Source organism: Pogona vitticeps, chromosome 11, assembly GCF_051106095.1.
Source record: "Pogona vitticeps strain Pit_001003342236 chromosome 11, PviZW2.1, whole genome shotgun sequence".
NCBI classification, from domain to species: domain Eukaryota; kingdom Metazoa; phylum Chordata; class Lepidosauria; order Squamata; family Agamidae; genus Pogona; species Pogona vitticeps.
In genome coordinates this window covers 25,064,077-25,089,421 of record NC_135793.1, presented here as the reverse complement: position 1 = coordinate 25,089,421, position 25,345 = coordinate 25,064,077, and the positions used below count along the sequence as shown (strand labels likewise).

At 42.0% G+C, this 25,345-nt stretch overlaps 1 protein-coding gene across 4 annotated transcripts in view; it reads right to left on the bottom strand.

The window, feature by feature from the left end:
• The window catches only part of LRCH2 (leucine rich repeats and calponin homology domain containing 2), a 39,485-nt gene that overhangs the window by 13,036 nt on the left and 1,104 nt on the right, over positions 1–25,345 (bottom strand). For 2 of the 4 annotated variants that reach the window (XM_072981310.2, XM_072981309.2), the window contains exons 2-13: positions 12,254–12,398; positions 10,145–10,271; positions 9,227–9,332; positions 8,640–8,776; positions 8,036–8,169; positions 5,730–5,817; positions 4,025–4,136; positions 2,907–3,004; positions 2,717–2,784; positions 2,465–2,569; positions 1,768–1,845; positions 503–571 (exon numbers count right to left, since the gene is read on the bottom strand). In XM_072981310.2, coding sequence (XP_072837411.2) covers positions 503–571; positions 1,768–1,845; positions 2,465–2,569; positions 2,717–2,784; positions 2,907–3,004; positions 4,025–4,136; positions 5,730–5,817; positions 8,036–8,169; positions 8,640–8,776; positions 9,227–9,332; positions 10,145–10,271; positions 12,254–12,398 — 1,267 coding nt within the window. The remainder of the gene's footprint in view (positions 1–502; positions 572–1,767; positions 1,846–2,464; positions 2,570–2,716; positions 2,785–2,906; positions 3,005–4,024; positions 4,137–5,729; positions 5,818–8,035; positions 8,170–8,639; positions 8,777–9,226; positions 9,333–10,144; positions 10,272–12,253; positions 12,399–25,345) is intronic. The other 2 variants (XM_020795838.3, XM_072981312.2) reach the window with 1 other exon arrangement.

Sequence of the window (25,345 nt, the reverse complement as noted above, 5' to 3'; positions counted from 1 at the left end):
TTCAGGAAGTGTATTCTCAAAGCAAAAAAAATGGTTTAAACACAATTACATGTCTTTTAGTCAGCTGAAACCCTGGAAACGCATCTTCAGCAGAACACATTACTGCAAACTTTAATGAATAATCAGCTTTGTTCAAGGCCTCTGAAAACTTAATGCCAAGATAAATTGTTGTCTCAAGTACTGGGAGGCAGAACAAGGCTTACCAGTTTAAAGTACTGCCTCAGAGAAGATTCAGATAAAACTGGCCAAGAAGAAGAGTGCTGTCATCACTTATTATGTTATCTACAGCTCGGGGTATTTTAATACACATTTCAGAGGCCCATTCCTAAAAGTACAACTGTGTCTCCACAGTTTTGGAATCGGTTTATGCTCCCGAAAGGTTAAGGGGCAGCTTTTGAGAAAGAACGGTGTTCTTCCAAACCACCTTCATCCTTCTCACCCAACCTAAGGCATTAAGGTCTCGTCCAGACTATTCTGAAACAAAAGCAAACACCATCCATACCTTTTTTCAGAGTCCACAGCCTGTTTGGTTCGGTTTCTCGTGCTTGCCGAGGTGGAATGATTCAAAAGCCTAAAATCAAAAGACCAAAGCATGTAATTCGAAGCCCGGAAAAAAAACACAACATTCTGAAATGGCTCAGATTCAACTAGCTTCTTGTTTGTGTTTGTGCTTTGTTTGTTTACTGACAACTTGGGCAAATATTCCCCAGCCTTCTCCGCCTCACTCTTGCTTTCTCACTCTGTCCGCCTTCCCCAGCATCAAAGCCTCCAGGTGGGCAGGGCCTGAACTCCCAAAAACACCCAGCCAGCACAGCCTCCAGGCTCACTCAGCTGGGGAAGAAAGCTGGGGAAATCGGATCGCTGCTCTCCTCCCTTTGCAAAGAACACCACTTGGCTTTTTGGGTAATTTCCTAGCGCTTTTAACCATTGATCAGAGGTTAAGGGACCAAAAGAGGCAGGCACGTGAGAATCACTATAAAACATTAAGTCTAGTCAGAGGGCTAGCAAAGAAGACAGCAGAGAACAGATGGGACAGGAACAGTGAGGAAGTGAGGTTTTGAACAGGAAACTTGAGAGAAAAGGTCAAGGGAAAAAACAGGCAGCAGCCACTATTTGCCATCACTCTGGGCAGGAGCTGAAAAGCATCCTCCCTTATTGTGTAAACTGGGATTTGACCTGGAAGCCAAAAGAAGCCAGGTGTGAAAGAGAGACCCAAGCCTCAGGATGCAAGAAAATATAATACCTCATTTCTATCTATAAATGCCCAACGCATTTCGGCCTGAATTTACGGCCTTCCTCAGGAATATTATTTTTTGGTCCACGTTAGATTTTCTTCCTTTTTTCACTGTTTGTTTGTCTATCTCCACACAGTTCTCATAGATTAGTTATAACTAGTCCTAAAGTCAACCCTGATGAAGGTCGGCATGTAATTTTCAGGAAGATAAGCCATGTTAATCTTTTCAGGGCAAAGACAATAAATGAAACTTGAGTCTCAGAAAACTTTTTTTCCTTTTTCGGCATATAGTACCTTAAAGAAAAATCAAAATCAAAGGCTGGGTGAGTTTGCACTATTCGTGTTTCCTTCCTTGTCACAATTCAACACCTTTCCCCACTACATGCCTGCCCTCAGTTTGGATAAAATGTACTCTAATCCCCTCCTCTCAAATACTTCTTTGCCAGCATAGCAAGACGGTTGCCGGAAACAATGTCAGTGTGTGTCACACTGCTGCCACCATGTGACAATCATGCACTGGAAACACTGAATACCTGGATGCGCGTCCTGCAACCCTGGTCCTCTGGAAAAGCTTTTCACTGAATGAAGTTCTATAGCTTAATGGCCTCCGTCTGAATTCATATGTCATGTACACCAAAACCCAAAGGTGGGGGAAGGAAGCAGTAGAAAGGGACAGGAAAGGATAGGGAAAGTCCATTAGTACAGTAAGCAGAAAGGATAGAGGATAGTTTTAAACTGAGTTAAAAAAGCAAAATGCTCAACAGGTCGAACTGTGCACTGCGGAGTTTTCTGGGGGCAGCGGGCAAGAACTGGAGGATTTTCCACAATCAGACTTTTAAAAAGCACGCTGGAAATGTTTACACGTCTTATGCAGCAACTTTTCAAATTCTAATGTATATATAAATTATATTTAAAAATAGGTCATTTATTCTCACTCAGTAGCTAACTCTAAATAAAGGAAGACAGTCACAATCAGTTGAAAATGTGTTGTTCTTATTTTAATTTGAATGCAAAAAATCACTGCTTAATCTACCCATTTTAAAGTGGATAAATTATACCTAAATGTTAGAGTTCGCAGATTCCAAATCTCAAATGCCTAACTGATTTTGTCCATAAATTCCAGTGCACACATACTATTTACCACACAAATTTAAAATACTGTTTCTACATAAAACGCAAGTGAAACACATATGGAGAATCACTGATGGATGTAATTTATGAACTACATACCTGTTCTTCTGTTCCTGCTGCAGTAGCTGGGCAGCTATTTTCCGCAGGTCGGTTACTTCTTTTAATTCATCATCTTCCTCTGCCAGTACTTGTTCTTTCTGAACCCTAAAATTTTACACCAATATTTATGTTCTTTATTAGTCATGCAAGCATGCCAAACAACACAACTGTTGGAAAGGAATAAAAGAGATGCCCTCTCTCTCTCCCATCTCCCATCGTAGAATCCCTCGGAAGTCAAGCCAAGAGACCCACCTCTTTTCATCCGTCTGGTCTTCATGTGGTTCCGTCTTCTGAGACTTCTCGGTCAGCTTCCCTCGTTCCTTACCGATTAAGAGTATATGGGGAGGAGGAAAAGAAAAGGAGTGAAAGGGTCCACATTAGTGAACTTTACCATTGGAAGAATACTAGATTTGCTAACAATATACTTTTAAAATGTTGCCACCTTATTATAAGAGATTGATGGCCCAGTTTGCATATCTCCTTGGTCACAGGAAGCCACATCCTCGGAACTGGGATCAAGGTAATCACACACCTCTGGGTCTATTGATTAAGAGCGAAGACAGTAGGAACGGGGTCAGATAGAGAAGATTTAAAGTTTAAATTAAGAAAATTGGCTGACTATGGGGAATGTGTGAGCCTCCAAATGATGAGAGGACCTTTCTAACTCTCAGCCATGCTAGCTCTGAAGGAGCTTGCTGGACAGCAACCTCTGGAGGCCCACACCTTCCTCATCCTTCTTATAAACACACCCATCCCCTGAGGCTCCATGTAGGAAAGAGTATGCATATTTTACACATTCCCCTTCCCCTCAACATAAACAAACCACCCCACTTCCCAAAAGGATCGTGGCAACACAGGACTCCTCTGTAAAGACAAACAGCAGCCAAGCCAAACCAAGCTGCCATCTTGTTCATTACATAATGATGTTCAAATGAGGCCAAGACTGTGATTAACACAAGGACACTATTGTGCTTCCAGTACCAGTCCGACAACCCTGAACCACAGCTCAGGACAGGGGTGGACAAATCTCCCATGCCACCTGAAAGCCACACACCCCACGATCAATATATTTATATAGCTTTTTTTTTTTGCATGCAGCATTTTTTGCCCAAATCAGACTTGTGGGTCCCTCAAGCAACCACCAACTTAAAAAATAAACTAAATGGTCGCAGTCCAGGCACTGGTTCGTTTTAATTTATTGTTGTTGTTTTCTGGACACACAGGCCTTCTAGTGAGCCTTGAGTGACAAAGGTTTAGTATCTGGGCTTGCCAAAGTCGCCCACCCATTTTCAGGTCTATAGACCAACCCTGGCACTGTAAAAACCACTTTTTATAGTGTCAGGTTTGGTCTATAGACCTGAATCTGAGACACTTCTCTTTTTAAACTAACCACTACTTGGCCTTATGCCTGACAAACAGTCAGTTTCTATTTTAAACTGTAGTATACTGGGATAAACTATGGTTTGTCGTACTTCCTCACTATAAACCACTGAATGAGAATTCCCAGTTTTGTCACAAAGAGAAACTCCATATTCTAGCCTGGCAGAGGTTAGGATTCACCTTTATGAAGTTCAGGTTTGTTTCCTAGTAACTGATTGTCGTTTCTGAGCGTCTGCTCCCTTGTAGATTCCGATACCTGAGAGTGAAGGCTGATTGTGTCATCATCAGATGGCTGAAAAAAGCAGTTAAGAGTATAACCTGCATATTCTACTTGTTGTTCTGCTAAACCTTGCATCAGAAAACAATCCTCCCAATCCTCACCAGCAGAGAGCAGAGGGAAGGGTATGGCTCTGGATGACAGGCTTACGCATACTCTATAGGTCAGTTCCCATACCCTTTAGACTCTATGGCTCATCCAACAGAGAAATTCAGACTCTCTTCCAAGTGTTAATGCCAAAAGCATCACACGCCACCACATGTACTAGTTCTGTTTGCTCAACGTTCACACATGGACACTTTAGAGTGATTTGTTTTACCGCCTTGAGTTTGTAAGAGATGTATTTCATCTCAAGGTACCTAATATAGTCAACCCTCAACTTACGAATGGCCCTAGTTATGAACATTTCCTCTCATAGGAAAATATGGACTCGACTTGCGAACTTAGATTCGAGTTACGAACCAAAAAAACCGTGTGGGAGGCGGGGAAAACGCAAAATTTGAACTTTCAGTTAATCACTGGTCAGTGAAGAGGGTGCCTATCTGCTTCCCAGCATTTTGTGAGTGGATTTGGAGTCTTCAGACTGCCTGGTATTGCCTGGTACAGTGCTGTACGGATTGTATTTTTAATTTTTGGCTTTTTTTATTTTTGGATTTTTGACATTCTTTTTTTAAGCACAGAGACTGCCTGTTCTGGGTGAGTACACTGTATGTTTTTACTTTACTTGTACTGTACAGGGTTTTTTGCAGCTTGGTGGGGGGGTGTAGGGCTAGGTGGGGGGTCTTGCATTGTTTTAAAATGTCTGTGCCTGTGCTTAAAATGTGGGTCCAGAGTCTTTTTGTGCTGTGGAATGGTTGCTGGTTTCTGTGCCATGCTGTGGAGGGGGTTGTGTTTCTATTTTCTGATGGGTCTTGAAAGGTGCTTTGTTTAAAAGGTGTTCCCTCCCTCCTTTGCTGCTGCCTCTTTCCCCAAAAGGTGCTTGTCTTGCCTGAAAAGGTGCTTTTCAAGGTGTTCTGTTGAAAAGGTGTCTGTTCCCTCCTTCCCTCCCTCTTTTCTTTCCTTTTTTTAAAACCTAAGTCATCTTAGGTTAAAAGGAAAAAAAAGAGAAAAAATTCTGCCCTAGTGGTAGGAACGGATTAACTGGCTTTGCATTAGTTCCTATGGGAACTAATGATTCGAGTTACAAACCACCCCTCGACCTAAGAACCAAAAACAGCTGGAACAGATTACTGGTTTTCAATGAATTCCTATGGGCTGATTCGAGTTACAAACTTTTCGACTTACAAACTTCCTTCCAGAACAGATTAAGTTTGTAAGTCGAGGGTTGACTGTAAGAGGCCTGTTTATTAAACAAAGTGGTAAAAGTCAAGCTTCAGAATGCTGGTATTAAGGACAAAGTAACAAAGCATGTAAGCCATCTTATTGTACCTCGGAGCAATTTTAAACTTATATTTGACAGAAGGAAGTGGAACATGTACTGTGGTCAAACTTTCTGAGGCAACATAAAGCAAAACATGTACAAAACAAACAAAAAAGCAAAAAGAAACAAAAAGCCAACTGCCTCTTCCACCACTTTCTGCTGAGCAAATGAAAAAAGGGCAGACTTACTTCTGTTGTGGATAATCTTTTATCCCCGTTATCGCTACCAATGCCAGAGTCTGGGCCGTGGTTTTTATTGGGATAGAAATCTTCCATACTGTAATGAAGAAGAACCTTATTGGGACAAATGCCCTGAGGCAGGTATTGGGTGTTTTTTTTAAAATGATAAAGAGCAATCCTCCAAACACAGCAAGATGGATGAGTGTAGAGATTTTACTACTGAAAGGGAAGTCCTGTTTTGTGCTGCTGGGTGAAGACAGAAGACTGAGGTAGAAGGGAATGTGCTGCCTGCCGACCCTGACTCAAGGACATCTTCAAACAGTGAGTGTGAGTGTTCTGCCCGAAAGAAAGCCTAATAGAAAGCCACTCCTTTGGTTTCACAGGTTCATCACGCTTTTAGCACAGTATGATTCTCTGGCAGACTCTACTCCTTCACAGCCAAAAAAAAAGACAGACTCACAAGCTTGTAGGCAAGGAGTCACCAGCATTATTCTCAGCAACATGGCTTAGCACACATGTTCACCATCTCTCAGTGGAGATGCGCCAGGCCCTTTTCCTCCCAATATTCAGAAAGCATTAAAAAAACCTCCTTTTTAGAGAAGCATTTCAAGATATCATAACTGCTGATTTTAGGTTATATGTTGATTTTCCCCCCTGACTTTGTCATCACCATCTCAGGTTTGATAGGGATTGTTGCTATATTTCTGTGGGTTGGGTGGGGGTAGATGCTTATTTGTATGTGTTATATTATGTTGGAAACTGCTCAGAGTTGTGGTGTGCCACTAGATGGCAGAGTATACAAATTTAATTTTTCTCATCCTCATCTAGACGGACAGGTATGGATGAAGAGAGAAAGCAAAGGAGCACCTGCTCTATAAACAAAGTGTATCCGAGATCCCATGACTTACCACAGTAAGTGGCAACTAAAGTAGGCCCATGAAATCAATGGGGACTTGGGGAGTCAACTCCTCCGTGAGTTCCACTCATTTAACAGACCCGGGCCAGTTGCAGCTTTCGATGCTACGCAACAGGATTTTAATATTACAAGATGCCACTGGGGAAGGGCAAGGGGGCGCATGTGGCACTAGCTACCTTTTTGGTTGCCAATCATGCACCAAGCTGTGCCCAGGTCTCACCATCAAATACAGACAGAAAATCAGTGAAACTGTTTACCGGACTGCCCTTCCACACATGGGGAAATGCAAAAGGATTCCGGCCCTAACCTGAAAGTTGTCACAGAGCCCACGAAGCAGGGAGACTAAAATTTATACACGATGAACGCTTTCTGTTCTTTGTTTTCATATCAGTGGTGAGAAGATTTTCTCTGTTCTTGTCAGTTTGCTCTACCTGCATTCCACTTGCCTTACAATATACTACGGCGAATTTCTTTGGCAAACTACCGCTGCCCTGAATATGTATCTTTCTTTAACTTACATATGAACTTATATAAAACCCGAATTCTTTATTATCCAGACACGGTTATCCAGTCCATAAACACAATTCAATTCATTATTTAACAAATGATTTGTTTTTAATAAAGGGCCACTAATTCAACTCTACATACAGCCACAAGTCCTCCTCTTCCCATCCAGATGCAAGAAGTACAAAAGACTGGACATTTCGATTCCAATCTAGGTTTGTTCCAATAAATCATGATTTAAACCAAACAGAGTCTTGACCAACTGGGCCTCATGACAAAGTCATTAAATTAAACTGGAAAAGGTAGCCAGATCTCCTCTCACTGACACCTGAGGATCAAACAAGCTTTTCCCCATTCCTATGAACTATGCTGACTTTTTGCTGCACACACAGGGGACTGCTGTGGACAGGAAGGGGACAGAAAAGTTTAAAAGGTTTGATGTACGGCAACTATAAATGGTTCTTCACCACACACAGTCTAACAGAATGTGCAATTGCCATTATGCTTGAATTATTAACGGAAATGACTCAATGCAAGCAGATCTTGCACAGAGCTGCATGAAATCTGAAAGAATAGCAGCTGGGGGAAAGCCATTGTAAGACTGAAATAACCATCATTTAACAGCGCCGTAATTACCACAATGAAGCAACAACACCACACTCAATCTTGCCAGATTTCACAAGTTAAACAGGGCTGGAGACCACTAGGGAACACGGCCCAAAACACCAGAGAGCCACAGCTGCCCATGGGGGTTAGCAGAACTGGACAAGACCAACCAAGGGCCTAAGTGGCTTCGAATCCCACTTCCTGTGCTCCTAAACAGAACCCATGGTAGAATTTCAGAACTTGACAAGCACTCCTTTTACATAGTTCTGAAAAGTAAAGGCAACTTTACCTGTCTGTGAGTGGCTGGGAAGGAATCCTTTTGCCCAGGGAGGGTAGATCCAAAGAATCTGGCTTTTTATCCATTCTGAGGCACGCCTGAATGCTGAGGAACTTAAATATGTGTACTCTGCCCTTCAAACATATCTGTTGATAAACATATGGGAGGAAAATATAAATAAATCCTCAAATGCTACAAATTTACAAAAATTACAGTAATCTCAAAACATTGTGTGTTTGTCTGTCCCTTGCAATCTAGCTGCACAGCTAACTGCCAATGTTTTCTACACACACTGGTCCTTGCTGTAATAAAAATGTAAATGCTTTACATTTCCCCTTCCACCTTAGTGGAGCCTATTCAGAACTGGAGCACTTGGCCTTTCCCAAGTTACAGAGACATGCCCTCACTCCCACTGCTTCTCCAGAGATACATCCAAATGAACACAAAGAGGTGATCAAGTACAAATGGCACTTTCACAATTGAACTCTTGCCCAGAACTGCCCGTTTCCTTACTCCACAGGCAGTTGGGCGAATGAGTCTCTCATGCTAACCCCCCCCCCCACTTCGAAACAAGACAAAGGAAACAAAATTAAATAAAGGAAGGACTTTATCAAACCTGTGCCGGTGGGATCTGCATTGGGTTGTTATCCAAAATGATTACTTGCAAGTGACGCAGCTTTCTGTAACAGACTGGTATCTCTGTGATTTTGTTACAAGAGAAATCGAGCTTGACCAAAGGGAGATCTCCCAATTCTGTTCGTGGAAAAGAAAAAGAGAAGGACAGAGAGATTCAGGTATCACAGAATACTTACAGGGGTTGAATCAGGAAAAGGTAAAATGAGCCTCACTGCAGACATGCACTCTTCTAAAGCCATTTTTGCGGTCATGGGGCCCGTCAAGACACCTGCTTTGGGAGATGCCCTTTTCTCCTCCTAGAAATTTCTAAAGTTGTGATTTCCCTATTAAATGGGAGGGAGACCCATGCAATGCACCTTTCTTAGTCTTTTGGACCCCCAAAAAACAAAACAGGAGTGAAATTTCAGAAACCCAAAATAATCATTTTCCGATTCTCTCCCCCCCCCTCCAGGCTTTACCTTTAGGATCCCAAAGGTGGGCAGTTAGGCCCCAGACACCCCTAAATGCCCCCCCCCACTTTAAATGAATTATAAGGAGGCTAAAAGAGGGTGGTGGGTAGAAGCTTACCATCAGGCAACATATGGAGATTATTTCTTCTTACATTTAATTCTTTGAGTGACTGCAGTTTTCCTATTTGCTGGGGAAGGACCTGGATCTCATTGCAGCTAATATCCTAAGCAAAGAGACAAGGTGTCAAAATGCCAGATCCCTTGGCTGAAAGCAGCTTTGAAAGATGGCTTAAGGAAACAGGTGTGTTGTAACAGGAAAGATCTCAAGCTTTCCCTTTTAAACAGAAGCATTAAATGGATTAGAGACTGTAAAAAAGGGAGAAGGGGAAGGACATGTCATAACACAAGAAATAAGATTTGGGCTTTCCTTTTTTAAAAGGTGTATTTCTCAACCCAAATACTCAAATAAGTCAGAATTCTGCTCATACAAGATGACACTAGCATGATGTGAGAGTAAAGATATGAGTAGATAGGTAGAAACTAGGGTGGAGAAATGTCTTTTTCCTAAATCTGGAGGGTTCAACGTTATGACAAGGACTACCCAGTTCAAGAAAATAAGACTTTCTGAACTCCTGCCCTAAAATAACTGGATGGTGAAGGGGTAATTTTTGCTCTTTTGTACTGCCTGTAGTTGGACTCACTGCGCATGAAGTTGGAGCTGAAGACAAGCTGCAGGTTAAAATTATTTAAAGCAAAGGTAACTTTAATTAAAGTTTAATAACTTTAATTATTAACAATGATAATTACATGCCATCAATTCAATACAACTTATGATGACCCCATCCAGAGGCTTCTAAGCATACACTCAGAGGCAGGTGTCCACTCCCTCCTTCTGGGTGCGCCCTGACACTGTGCAGTTTACCCAAGGTTATGCAGGCTGACTACTCACTCCTACAAGGCACAGTGGGGAATCAAACTCCCAATCAGACATCTAAATGGCGGAAACATGGAAGGGGTGGGAGGCAAGGAAACTCACCAATTCCATTAGATCTTTCAACTTTCCAATCTCTTCAGGAATGGACATGAGCTTATTATTGCTGACAACCAAAACTTTAAGTGGCAGGTCAAACAGATATTTTGGCAACGTTGATAACAGATTTCGACTAGAAAGAGGCAAGAAAGTACATGATTAATAGATAACTGTTCTCATTGTTTACATTTTCAGATACACAGGCTCCTTAAAACCAAGACGTGTTCTCCCAAAGTGACAATATTTTTACTTCTGGGTAAATTCCTTATACAGGAAATAATAGTTATCAGGTGATACAATACCTTCATGCCATAACTGCTCTTTCTATTAAAATTCAAAGCAAAAACTTCCAACAAATTTGAATCGTGACCTGAAATTTCATTTTACTAATTTATTCTGACTTGTGGCTTGAGGCTGGAAGAGAGCCAAAGCACAAACGAAGACTTCACACCTTTATGTACTGTATTATCTTTCCAGTTCATTAGATATAAGCTACAACACTCTATTTCCAAAAAAAAGAAAGAAAGAAAAATAAATAAAGGGGAAAAAAACACAATCACCTGATGGGATTTGCTGACTTATTAAGAATGTGAATATCTGACAACATGGCATCGTATTTCAGATATAAAATCTTCCATTTTATTCATCCAAAAGAGGCCAATACGCTGAGACTGGTGGTGGAGGATTTCTGCACACAAAGCAGCTATAAAACCACTGTAGTTCATGATCAGATCAGAAGCAAAATGAACCTGGAAGCACAACTTCCCTTTGGGTGGTTCTGTAAGATCCTTAGGGGCAGTGGTTAAAAGGACTTAGCGGGTAGCTAACTACCAGCTGATCATCCTAAAACCACTCCAGATGGGAACTTCTCTCCCATGTGTCAAAGTCATCCAAAGGAGATTTCACAAGACCCCCCTCTACAGGCTCTTTCATTACTGGGCTTATCTGAGGAGTTAGGAATCCTTTCCTGATAACAACAGCAAATTAAAATCTCTGTCAGTCTGTCTGGTTGCTCTCCGTCCTCTCCTCTGAAAACAGAATGAACAAATGCTTTCCTTCTCCCTGAAATCTGTTTATAAAGCAAAGGATAGTTATAGTTCCCTGCAATCTTCCGCCATACCTGGCCCCCACCACTCTTTCCTCCATTTGTACATCTTCAGCACCCCTGTTAGTCTCTTTTGTATGCTGCTCTGGTTTTAACACTGAGATCCCCCAGTGGGTTGAATGGATCCTGCCTAACAGTTCCTTCAGTACAACAACCTGTTCCTTCAAAACAAGTTGCCACAAACTGGATGTACAGAATTAGGAAAACTTCTTTCTAAAGGGTACAGATGAGATTTTAAAGTTAGAAGGACAACTGACACGCTAATGAGAGATGCTGGTCATTCCATTTCAAAAAGCTTACAAGAGCCAGCTATAAGAAGACACTGTTTTTAAAAGCCGACAAGATGTTCCAGGTTCTGCAACACCAGAAGGCCACATTATTAAGAATGGTTTTCCTACAGGAGTATGCTTTGGAGGAGGAGCATACGATTACCATATTCCCATTTTGCCATGTAAATGCAGAGGCATTGGGCAAGAGGGAAACTCATTATTTCTTCAGATATAACACTTCCCCACCACCACTAATGCAGGAAAAGCCATCATGTGCAAAGTTGCCAGTATTCTCTCCCAAGCCAAAAAGGGGACATCCAGTGAAGGTAGTAGACACAATGCTCACACAGCACACCAACATTCCTTTCTGTCAGAAAATGTAATTGTTTCTCCAGTGCTGTAGTCAGTCAAGCCATTTTTGCCCCACAGGCATGCAGGATCAGCAAAGCTCTTTCAGCATTAGATGAACTCCTAGCAGCTGAAACTAAAATAATTGCAAACTTTTACCTGCACCTTTCAAACATCATAATCTGAAAAAAGAATGCCAGGGGAAAAAAATTAAGACTTCCCTGAAGAGTTACTATTTGGTAGCTTCTATAATTTACAGACTGCAAAATACTTCTCCAGTCAATTTCCCCCAGAGAAAGGTGGGAGGGAGGAGGATGACTGACATTTTGATGAGCTGAAAGGCTACCTTGGACACCAAGTTATTATGCATAGATGGCAATAACAATTACTCACCTGATATTGAGATATGTTAACATCTGTAGGTTTTTAATTGCTTCAGGGATAGATTTGATGCAGTTGTGATACAAGTTCAATGTCTCAAGTGGAGCAAACTGCCACACTTCAGGAGGAATTTCAGTAAATCTGTTCTTGGAAAGATCTAGGAAAAGAAAAGGGGAAAGAGACCCTTTCACTAAGTCTTCCACTTATTTCTGGGGAAAAGCGTAAGGCACGTATTACCCATGAAGGTTGATGAAAACTCTAGAATAACATCTGACAAAGCTAAAATTGGAGAAAATATTTAGCATTCTCTGGGCATGTGAATGGAAATCCTTCTCCTGCTCATTTCTGATCCTGAGAATGCGTCCCCTTCCACTCTTATTTAGAACAACCAACAGAGGCAAGAAGGGCTTCTGAAGATGGGCGTGCCACAGCCCTGTCCTATAGGCCTGGAAAGAAAAAAAGACAAGCTACGGCTTCCTTCAAGAATCCATCCTTCTCAAAATCTCTAACAACCATTGTTCAAAGAAACTATATTCTTTAAAAAATTGATTTCTCATCCTCATGGCAGTAGCTGGTCTCTCCTGACTGGGAAAAATCCACAATTCTAACTTTTCCTGTGAACTCTTTGGAGCAACCCTTTAACCTCCCTCCTAAACCCCAAATATATGCAGCTGTGTGCAATGTTTCCTCTAATTTTCAGCCAGCACGGAGTGCAAGCCCCATCCCAACCCACACGTGGCAGGTTCCACACATGACTGGAACTCAATGGGCAGCAACACTGGCTGTGTGCACGTGGCACTGATGCAGTGTGGCGCAGCCATGCACCTAAGCAGCTATGTGAGAACACTGGCTATATGTGTTGGCATGCCTCTCCTGCACTTTACCCCCATCTGGTGGAGTGCTAGTGTCTTTTCCTCTCTCTCTCTCTCTCTCTCTCTCTCTCTCTCTCTCACACACACACACACACACAGAGAGAGAGAGAGAGAGAGAGAGAGAGAGAGAGAGAAGGGCAGCAACGGCTCCTTCTCTGTCTTACCTTGTCCAGCAGCTGGCATACAAAGACTCTAATACAGGTACTGAGAGTAGATTGAGAACTTCAGACATATAATGCTCAGCCTTACCAAGACATTCTCCTATCACTGCTGGGATACAATGTCTTAGTAATCCATGTGCCAATAAACCTAGGCTATGAAACACCCACACTGTCTACGGAGAAACTCAGCTATTCGTAGTATTTAAAATGATTCTTTTCAATCTGCAGACATTTCCTCTGTCTATCCAAAAATTTAATAGACCTTTTCAAAGGGCTGGTGGGGAAAGCAAGAGAAAAAAATTGTGTGATCAAGCGTAGCTCACTACTGATTTTACAAGATGTATAAAGAACACCACATCCCTTTGTGCTCTCTCTACCATCATATGCAAAGAATAAAACAAAAGCGAACTCAAAAGGCTGATGAACACTTCCCCAAATCACAGCCTTTCCTTCCCTGTCTTTAACATCTGTCGCGTAGGCCATGGTATTGCCACCACAAAAAAGGAAACTAGAAGACAAGAACTTCTCTGTCTCCTGTTTAAAAAAAAAAACACAGCCTTGTAGAGAGCTAGAATGGCTACCTGCAAAAAGCTTATAATAAAACAATTATCTCCCAGTTAAAATATAAACTTAGAGGTATTTTGCCACTGTATTTGAGAAAACGTAGTCCTTTTTATTTGATTTATCCCAGCCATTTTAGAGCTCCACAAGGTCCCCCAAAACAGCTAAACACAACTTTACAATACTATTTATTTTAAATAACGATAACCAAGGCAGGCACACAGAACAGCAGCAGGCTATACAATACTGTGGAGAAGGATGTGAGAGCTGTAAAGGGTGCAAAACCCTGAGACCACATAGGCTTGGAGGCCCTGCCATAGAAGGAATGGCTGAAGTATGTGATTCCTTTGTGAAGGCCTTCGGTCTGCCCAGAATCAGCAGACCATCATCACGTATGGCAGGCATACAACAGAAGCTTATAAAATAAATGTCCAATGTGGCCAATTTTCTTTCTCCCTGTCCCACAACGCTAACATATCTCAATGGTCCAATCTCACTTGGCAGCCAGTAGGCGCACGTAAAAGGAAGGAAGAACCTCACATCCATCAGAATATATGGAATATAGAGACTGCAGAGATGGCCACTGGCTTAGAATGCTTTAGGAAGGGAACAGAGAAGGAAGTGAGCAGGCAAATTCATGGGGCAGGCCAGTCTATCAACAACAATTAGAGCCTGCATGTGTGACAGGACAGTATGCCAATAACTGGAGGAAAACCACAGGGGAAAATAGTTACTTTCATGTCCATCATGTCACTTTCCATGATTACCTGTCTAATTACTGCTGGAGAAAAGTTCAAGGTCTGAAAACATTTCTTCTTTTAGACTACAACTCCCATAACGCTTAGCCAGCATGGCCAGTGAACCTTCCCATGGTCTGGAAAAGTTAAAAATTAAACCTGGCCTGCTCTAGAGGGTCTCTCCTCACAGCGGGCATCCCATATTTGCAGTAAACTCACTACAACCAAGGAATCAGGAAGATTTCATGACTCAGCAACAATTAGCATCTACTGCGCCAGACAAAAAATTATAACAAAGATGTTGTAGAGGTCACATGTCCATCATTAAATGACTAATGATAGTGTAGCAATCAATCTGCATTGCAGGATGCTACAAACTCCTAATTACTTTTTGCACTGAACTTCACACCTCTTGATAAAACAGCCTCTTGACACCAGACAAATCCTTTACAAATTATGGCAAAGGTCTCTAAAAATGTTCTACAATGCCAAATGCTGCCAATTATTCCTTCCTGTAGATAAACCCTCTCTGTTCTCTGGATCTAGTTGTGCACCCATCCTCCAATATTGTAAAAAAGAATGCCTTGTATTTTCAGCTCTACAAGGAGGGGAAGATAGATACTCCTCTGGCTCTAAACCATCTGCACTATATTTTCTTGCCACTCCCAGTGGCAGAAAAAGACCATTTATGGAGCTCACAAATCAATACTTTCCTCCTCTCATTAGTTGGGCAGCAGGGAGAAAGTGCTGGGATCCCACCAGCTTCAGGGGTTACACAGGGAGCGGCCAGTGATTACAGAGATCACAGCAGCAAGTGGCAGAAGTGGTGAATTCTTCAGATCAGTTCATCAACCTCACCGCTTTTTAATCTTGTGGATTCCTGAAGGCCCAGAGGCTGCCATCCTCATTCTGCCCATCCCACATGTTTTAAAAGCAGTATAGTTTAGTAGCTGAGCCTCCTTTCCTTCTTTAAAGACGACAGCAGTTCGCCTGTGTATCTTGTTCTTTTTTTTTTATTTTACCCCTATCTCAATGCAGGCTCTAAGGCAGCTCAAAACATGAGTTAAAACAGATAGCAACTTTAACATGCCTTATCTGTTGTATTATTTTGCAAAATTAATGCAGAACAAGTATCTTACCATATCGAAAGCAAGCACTGGAGTAAAACAATTTAAACATATCCTAGGAATCAAGCGGCTGCTGAAACCCCTTGAGTTCTTCATCTGTCACTCCCCCTACCTCCTTTAAATCATATGACAAAACTGTCACAAACTCATCATCCCCTTCACTATGGGGGCATTCCTAGCAGTAGTAATCCAAAATTACTTAATCCCTGGAGCTCTACCATCTTAGTGTCACCTGCAAACAGAAGTGTTCAGGCAGATAAAAAAAATTCACTCCTGGTTATAAGGACAGCCTCCCAGCTTCTATATGCTTGAATGTTCCCCAGGGACTGCTTGTATGCCTAGGACTGATTCATGAATATATGTATGAACACAGGCAGGAAACAATGGCTCCCTCTACCCCCCCTTTTTTTTTCTTTTCCTCAATAAAACACAGCCATGGAACAACCAAAGAGAAAAGCAGGTGCATATGTTCAACACCTGCTTTCAGTAAAACCTTTAGGTTTGCAACAAAAAAACCTTCCACTTCAAACAACAGAACTGGTACATGCCCACAAGGTGCATTTTCAGGTTACAAAAAGTGGTAGGGCTTCCTAGCATATGCAATTTTTAAAAAAGGAATTATATCCAAGATGCTCTCTCATATCTCCAACCCCATTAGCTCCAGGGGCTCCTCAATCAAGCTACAATATTCAGACTTATTTCTCTGCATGTTGCAAAAGCCATAATAAACCACAAGATTAGACTCAGAAATCCATTAAAGCTTGATATGTGGAGCTGAAGAGCTGCAAGAAATAACCTAGTGGCAGGACTTGCTAGCCTCACGGGCTAAATGATTACAGCAAGAGAATAACCTTGGTACTCTTGCAGCTCAATCCTGAGTTCAACGGGTTTTCTCTCTAGGTAAGTGGGAGAAGGACTGCAACCTTAACATGTACACCTAAAGTGGCACTTAACTACTGAGCAGGAAGCATTTCTGACCAGATATGTCTAGTACTGCCTTGTTAAGGACAACAGCTGATAGTTCCAATCTGTAACAAGGACAGCAAGGCTTTGCACCAATACAGTGGTATTCAACGTACATTAACTGGTATTTACAATCTAGTCTAATTCTAGGAAATGTAAGAATTCACTTCATTGCCAAACGCGGTTAGTAATCATCAAGTGTTTTTCAGATATTAATGTTTATGAGAAGAAGATCACGAACAAGTTTACATAGGCTACGTAATTGCAAAAAATAAGTAGAGAGGTCTTAATGTAACAGAGTACACAATAAAAATACAATGCAAACATCAGATTGTGTGACATACAAATGCCAGCTGTATCCTCTCACCTACTCTGGACATTGTAAGACCCCACAATGTCATCCACAGCATCACCAGGGAATGATTAATTTGCTCATTATATAAAATTTTGGGCAGAATCCTACTGTCACTATAACACTTGGATGCAGGAAATTACACAAGACTTCATAGCAAATTTCTGCTCCTTTACTAAGTGTGGGTTGTGCTCCTGATTTCTTCAGTTATTTTAAAAAAACAACTATGCAAACTTAATATTGTAGACATTTGCAAGCCAACATACACCTCCATGAGGTTTCTACAGATAGTCATGTCTGCCTGAATGCTGTGTTTGTTTAAAGCTTGGTCCTGTGCTGACTCAGAAAGATATCACATTAGCCAAGGCTGGGGATGTGATCTGACCCATTCTTATCAGAGCTTAAATGCTATTCTCTCACACAGACTTACTCAGACAAGTTACCCATCAGTTGAAGCAAACAGAGATGGGTGATCCAAGGTCATGTTTTATACACTTACAAGACAGCACGTATGGTATTTCTTTCAGATCAAATCTTTAAGGACTTTAAAGGAAAACACAAATACTGGATATTGTTTGTTCACCTTAAAACCATCTCGTCACTCTTTCCTACAGATTAAGAAAGCGTTCTGACAAGAAGCCCAATTCATGTGTTGTCTGACAACACAAAGGCCCTGTGCTCAGAACCACTCATGAGACTGTCTATTCTGAACAAGAACAAAGAAGCACAGCCACGAGAAGGCATTTCCAGAATCTGACATTTTGGATGTAAACAAAGACAGATCCTGGTAATTAAATGCAGGTTAAGTTGCCACTGGCAAGGAGCACTTTTTCACTGCAAACTTTCTGTAGGGTAAAGAGTCTTAAACTGCTAAATTACACTGTGCTTTACACATAACATCCGTAGTTTCCCTGTTCTGTTGGAGAAAACAATAAATTAAGGCTGATTTTTCCATTTCTGCTGATTCCTACTGCTTTCCATTTCAGCTGACTCCTACTGCTTCTGATTAATCAACATTTGGGGTAGGAGACATGGTAAATCACAATCATTCTGGACAATCTACATCTAATATATATTTACTCATAATATCCTGGCCAGCAGAGGTGGTGGTGAAGACTTCTGGGAGTTGTAGTCCAAGAACATCTGGAGGCCCAAGGTTGGGGACCACTGCATTATATTGTTAGCCCAGTGCAGAATAATAACATTGTGATCAACACAATCCTGACAAATGTAAAAAGTCTGATGGAACCACGATAACCTAATGAGATCCTCACAGAGACTGGTGATGAGGACATTTCATCTGCTAAGGCTTTCCAGTTGAAAGGTGGGCTTCAAGACTCAACACAACATCACACGTCTGATCATGCACCATTACGCCAACATTCCTTGACTAGGAAAAGGCACTAGAAAGTACAATTCCATACAATAACTATCATGGTTGCTTGCCCTGACAAATCGCCACTGTTTCAGGAGGAACAATTTAAACAGTAAGCTTTGCAGCAGAGAAGAGGGACAAAACAATCCTACTATTATTTCAGCCACAGTGGATACCCACTGGCTTCCAGGCCCAAGCACGAAGTCCTCATATGGACCTCAAAGCCCTTAACAGCTTACAGCCCAAGTTACTTAAAGGGCCACTTGCAAGAACCACATGAATCTGCTGAGGCATTAAGATTACCTATGGAAACCCATCCTGTGTGCCATCCAGGAGGCATTTAAGCTGGCAGGCTCAAGAGAGGCAATTACTTTCCAAAGGCTGGCCTCACATTTACATAATTCATCATCTCCTCCATCCACCCAAGTGATATGATTAGCTCATTCCCTTTGTTCTTCCAAGCAAGTTATGATTTTTTAAATTTCAGACTGCTTTTGATTTAAAGTATAAGCTAACAGTTTTGTTGCTTTATGCTGTTCTTAGTAGCAATGTTTTTACACTTTATCACAGAATGGCAGGCTTGAAATTATTTTATTGCTCTTCCTGCTTATTATTTTTAATGTTGACCTTCATGTTGGTTTTTACTTTATTTTTATAGCATTTTGGGAAAATATATGTTCTTTGGCAAACTGCTGAGAAATCTTAAATAAAACTACAAATAAAGAAGGCATTTCTAGCCTTTTTGAAACCATAACTACACCATTTCCCAGTAGATGCAAGTAAATCATGACTTAGGGTGCAACTAAACTGCAATTTAACTCACAGTTTGTGCCCGAGTTGGCACAGTTAAATTTGATGTATCTTCTGTTGGCTACACATAACGGCTAATCACAAGCAAGCCCAGTCTTTTTCATGGACATTCACTAGTTTCTGTTTTGCCAGCAGGAGCTAGTCAGTATCTAAAATAGAAATTCCTGTCATATTGCTTTATTTCCAATTTTGGTATGTGTAATTGCCTATATTGGTCCAAAGAGGCAATGGCAGGTGTGTCCTTGGGCAGGGGTAGAGAACTTTTGGCAGTTCAGATCTTTTAGACTTCAACTTCCAGAAACCCCAGCTTACATTGCCAATGGTAAAGGACCATGGGACTTGTAACCCTAAACATCTGGAGTGCCAAAGGATTGCCATTCCTGCCCTAGGAATGTAGTACTTTTTCTTCAAAATGAAAACAAAAAAACAAAAAAAACTGGCAAGTGAGAAAGTGATGAATTGATGTAACGTAACCCGTCAAACTGTGGTGTTTATCAAATATAGTACTATAGTGGAAAAGCATAATGTAAAAATTGTTCAGAGGAAAGACAAAAGGGGCTCTCAGTTGAGAGAGATGTTTCCACTGTATTGGTACTGTATACTCTGCCCTGCTGAAAGGTACAGCGGTACCTTGGTTTACAAATTTAATATGTTCTCCGGGTCGTTTTGTAATGCGAAAACATCTCAAACCGAAATGCGGCTTCCCATAGGAATGCACGCACAGGGGCAGTGCTATAAACTTCCCAGATGCGATGCAAACTTGCTTCATATTTCAGGGGGAAAAATCATAAACCGAGGCATTATTTACAATGGATTTTTGTTCGTAAACCAAAAATAACGTTAACTGAGTCCGTCATAAACCAAGGTACCACTATAGGTCAGAACAGCAGGAACAGTTCCCTCAAGTGAGCACTTTTGGTTCTTCCCTGGAAATGTTTACTATGCTTTTCCAGTAGAGCATTATGTTAGATAAGCAGCGGAGCTTCACAAGTTGCTATATCATTTCACTGCTATGTCACTTTTTTTACAAAGAGACAGAGAAGACAGTGTTAATAACAGCGGAGGGTGGGCAGCCTGTGGTCTTGGGGAGAACTGTAACTATATGACAAGCAGTGAGGATTCCTGTCCCAAAAATTACTTCAGGTAATTAAACATTCTAGGTAAGTGACAAGAGCAATTTAACTACCATAAGAAACTTTGAGTCAACCCAGGATAGCCTCTATGACTGGTCACACCCTAGGTGACTATAATTGTTCACAAACAGGAAGAATGCCTGGAAGTCCACTCATAACTGTTTTCTTTTATTTTAAATTTAAAAGCATCAAACATGATTTAAAATAGCATTATTATTTTTTTCAATTTACTAAACTAAATCTGAAAGATTACAAAAAATGAAGACAGGCAAAGCCAGAAGGATGGCAGCCAAAGTTAATTACATAACACCGATAATGAAAAGCTGATTTAGAGAAATAGCATCCATCAGCCACATAAGAAACCCATGTTGGGAGAAAGGCAAAGGTAGTGAAGCCCTGATAATTCTCCTAGATTCCTTCTTGGCTTTTCACAACATCAACCTGGTATCCTTTTGGACCGGCCTCCAGAAGAAAAGACTGAGAATTCAACTCCGCAAGGGTTCTGTTCAAATATGTGTGAGCAGTTCCAGAAGCAGCTAACAGATTATTACAGCTCAGCCCCACGGCAGTTATACTATGAGGTTCCACACAACTCTATTAGATCTTCCCCATCCCCAGACATCTATATGACATGTACATGAAACCACTGAATGAAGTGATTATCAACTAGATACATCTGCTGTGCATTTCTGCCAATATGGGCAATAGCTAGTTAAACATCTGAGAGCCCAGAAGAGCATTTCAAGAAGCACAAGTGCCACACTGCCATACAAGGCTTTGAAGATGTTTGAATAAAATTCTCCTGGCAGAGCACACGGACCTGGCACAAGTCCAGATAAAAAACCAGTGAAACGCCTCCCAAGTTTTGCATCCAAAACATGCAAAACTATATCATTAAAATGTGTTTCACCGCTTCATTCCAAAAACATGCTAACCACCAGTAGACCAACAAGCATTTTGTCCCCAGTGACTCAAAGACACTGCCCAAACATTTACATTCTTCTTTTTGCAATTGTGGGCAATATAAGCAAAAAGAAGCAGTCATCAGGAAACCACATTCTATTCCTGCTAAACAAGAAAACACAAAGAACATGTACAGGGGTGCCTCGCTAGACAGTTACTCCGTATGACAGTTTTTTTTGTTAAACATTGGCTTTTTGCGATCGCTATAGCGATTCGCAAAACAGAGATTCCTATGGGGGAATTTCGCTGGACAATGTTTGGTCCCTGCTTTGCAAACCAATTTTTGCTAGACAACGATTTTGAGAGCTCCCTCTGCACTCGCAAACAGGTGTTTTCAGGACCTAAGCTTTGCAAGACAGCGATTTAAACAGCTGTTCGCAAAGCAGCTTTCCTATGGCCGATCTTCGCTAGACAACGACGATTCTTCCCCATTGAAACGCATTAAACAGGTTTCAATGGATTCCAATGGGGAAATGCTTTTCACTAGACAATGATTTCGCTAAACATTCGATTTCAGTGGAACGGATTATCATCGTCTAGTAAGGCACCACTGTATTCCCCTATTGGTAAGTCTGCCTGCACAAAAGCTGAAGCCTTCACATTCTACCAGATACAGTGTCATTAAGGCTTTATGTTCTTTTTCAATATAACTGTGCTCAAGAAATATGAAATGTCATCTATTTACAGTACTTGGGTGAAAGGACGCACACTAGGCTTCCTCACCCTAGATAGGTGTTTGTTCTTCCTTTATTGTTTCTGCACAGAAGGCTGCTGCTCTAACTACAAAATCAACGGTCCAATTCAGATGTAAATATCTTCATTTAATAAGAGCTTTATTCTTCCATTTGCACCACAGCTTCCTCTCCTTCTCTCTTAACATGCTGTGAATTACCTGAACAATTTTACTAATCTAAACACAGTTTCCCAACAAGACCGGATCTGAAGCCTGGTTTGACCTAAGCTGAAAATTTTAGCTGCGTTCATCCTGAAGAAACTACAGCCAAAATTCTGTTGAGCAGTTACATCACTGGAAGAGAAGCGGAGTAACTTCCAGCAGCAAATCATGACTAGTTAACAATCCCTGCTTCGACTCCTCATTAACTAATTTGCGGCTTGCTGCACAACCAGGAATCCAAACAGCACTTGTTAATTATCAACAATGTTCACCATTTCCCTTGTGCTGACATAACTACATAAAAGGATTTTGGCTGAATTTGTCATTACCTTGGTCCCAATTCACCAGAGGAAGGGAATGGGAAAGCACTTCCAAATATGTACCTCAAAGCCCCCTGGGAAGATGTTGTCATAAGTCAGAACCAACATGATGGGACAGAATTATTATTATACAAAACCACCACCACCTGAGATTGATCCACTCTATTTATATCTCACATGGAATCTGTTTCTAGGCAGGAGAGTTCCAGGAATTAATTTTATTTAATGATTTAATTGCACCCCGTTTCTAAGGCAACTGAAGCCAAACTCAAGCTTCAGGATGTACACACCATGATTACTCCAAAAAATTATCAAATTTCTCAACTAATCTTTAGCAATTTTTTCCAAGTGCAGCTGCAGCATTTAATACAGATCCAAAATTTTGCTTCCAACAAAGGCTAAAGAAGAATAACTACTCAATGGAGACTATTGAGCCACAGAGCTGCATACATGGATAGAAATGCTGCAGTCTTGCACTGAGAACGATAAACAAATTATCTAACTCTCCACCCCTCAGCCACCATCTCAGTTTCCAAGTTAATGTAACAGTCACTTTTGAGGAACAGAAAAACACCAGGACTGATTGACACAAGTCTTAGAGCTCTGAGAAATAATCCTCTTGTGCAAAAACCAAACCTTCTTACGCTTGTCTATCCCATTGTTTGCTCCCTGGTCTCAGCACACCACCTGTCTGGCACTGTTAAACCACATTTTGTCAAAAAAGCAAAATGCACATCTGTCTGTATTTACAAACAAATCAGTGCATGTGTGTTTCTTAACCATTTCCTATCTGTTGTTGTTACATGCCATCAAGTCGGAGCTGACTTACAGTGACCTGAATAAGGTTTTCACAATGTGAGGTGTTAAGAAGTGGTTTTACTGATTCCAGCCCCATCTCGGTGAGTTTCAATGGCAGAGTCAGGGCATCGAACCCAGGTCTCCTGAGTCCTAGTCCATTACTCTGCCCACTACACCATAGTGGGTATGTTCCTACCATACATTTCAAGATATACTAGGAAATGTATTTTACACCTTGCTAGAGCAGTATTGTTAAGTATCTGATCCATGCCCGAAACACACAGACTATACTAGAAGCAACTCACTATTGGCCATGAGGTACATCTGACGTTGGGCACATATTGAAACAAAGCTGTCATGGTCCTTCTCCTCGACAATCACACCTACCTACGCTTCGTTCCTTCTCCTGAGACATTCCAACCAAATAACCCCACTGCTATTGCACTCCTTCCCCGAACACCCTCTTAACCTGCACGTATATTCCAAACATTTACATTTACACAAAGTGCCAACCCCACTTACGCTCGTGAACATACAACCGCCCTATCTTGATCCCCACAGAGCTACCTTTTTGTCACGAGATTCCCCCACCGCCTTCCTCACGCCTCCCAATACAAAAGAACAGCAACGCAGCCATTCATTCACCCAGACAGGCACAGAACACCACCTCCTCCCTAAGCATCATCACAAAGACCTTCTTCCCAATTCCTCTCTTACACTACAAACCAATCCTTCCTCTGCTAAGAAGCCAGATTTCCCCTTCTCCACCACCCCCCCCCGCCACAAACCCACTGCAGCACATGCCCCTTTCAATACAGTTTTTTGATAGGCACTCCGCCTATCATCCGCTCTATGGCAAGACGCTCTCATGAATTGACCTTGCTTCAGCATATTCTCATTCTCCTTCCTGCACCTCCCTTGTTCTCCCCTTCGGCATCAGCTCTGCAACAATGCCAGGCCTCCTCTGCCTCCCAAGGTAAGCAGGCCTGGGCAAACCAGTTAACTTAACATCCGCAACTGATGCAAGCTTTACACAGTCTCTTTGTCATAGGTTTTAATTCTTCCAAGCACCGATGCACAGGAGATGCACCCCACGGCACCTTTTGTTTGTACAATGCAGTGCCCTTTTGCTTCCTCATGCACCTGCTTATGTGCACAGGCCTCCTTTTAAAATATCTTGTAAGGCCTTCTCTGATTCCACAGCCCTTGTTAGCTCAATTAGTTCCACCAGAGGCCTTGAGGAGTCAAACCAAAGCAACCTCTTCACCTTTGCCGCCCCTATTTCTGCAACCTCCTCCTTTCCCAGCCCACCCCAAGACCCACAGACACTGGGTCATGTCTCTCCCCTTTGCAAGAGAGCCTCCCCACTTTTTGGAGGTCTCTGCTTCTCCAACATCAGCCCCTACCCCTGGTCTGCAACGCTCTAGGTAGCCTGGGAAATATAACTCCCATCTCTTCCTGCAATGGGTGAGGAGGAGAGTTTTGCCACCCAATGCATCTGACAGGCTCCTGGCCAGGGAGAAGGCTGTCAGAATCCTCTCCCCCAACTGGGAGCAGTCCAAGTGGGTGGACTACAACTCCCATCACTATCTAGCCAGTTCCCAGGAGGGGAAAGGAACCCGGTCAAGATCCCGTCCCCCTTCCCAGCCACTGCAGACATGGGTCAGGGGCACAGTGTCATTCCTCCCACCTTGAGTGGGGGCCAATGGGCAGCTCCTGGTCAGCTATCACTCCCAGGAGCTGTCACCCCAAAGGATCTGAACACCTTCTCTGTATTCTCTCTCTCTCTCTTTGTGCGTGCAGGTAATGTGTGTGTGTGTGTGTGTGTGTGTGTGTGTGTGTGTGTGTGTGTGTGTGAGTGAGAGAGAGAGAGAGAGAGAGAGAGAGAGAGAGAGAGAGGTCATGCAGTCTGACCCACGGGGAAGGGGAACATTCAGAGAAAAACTGTTCAAAGGAGCTATCCCTGAGAGGACTACAACTCCCATCACACTCCCACACACATAGTGGGAAGTTGGAGAGAGCCACCCGGTCCAGCCA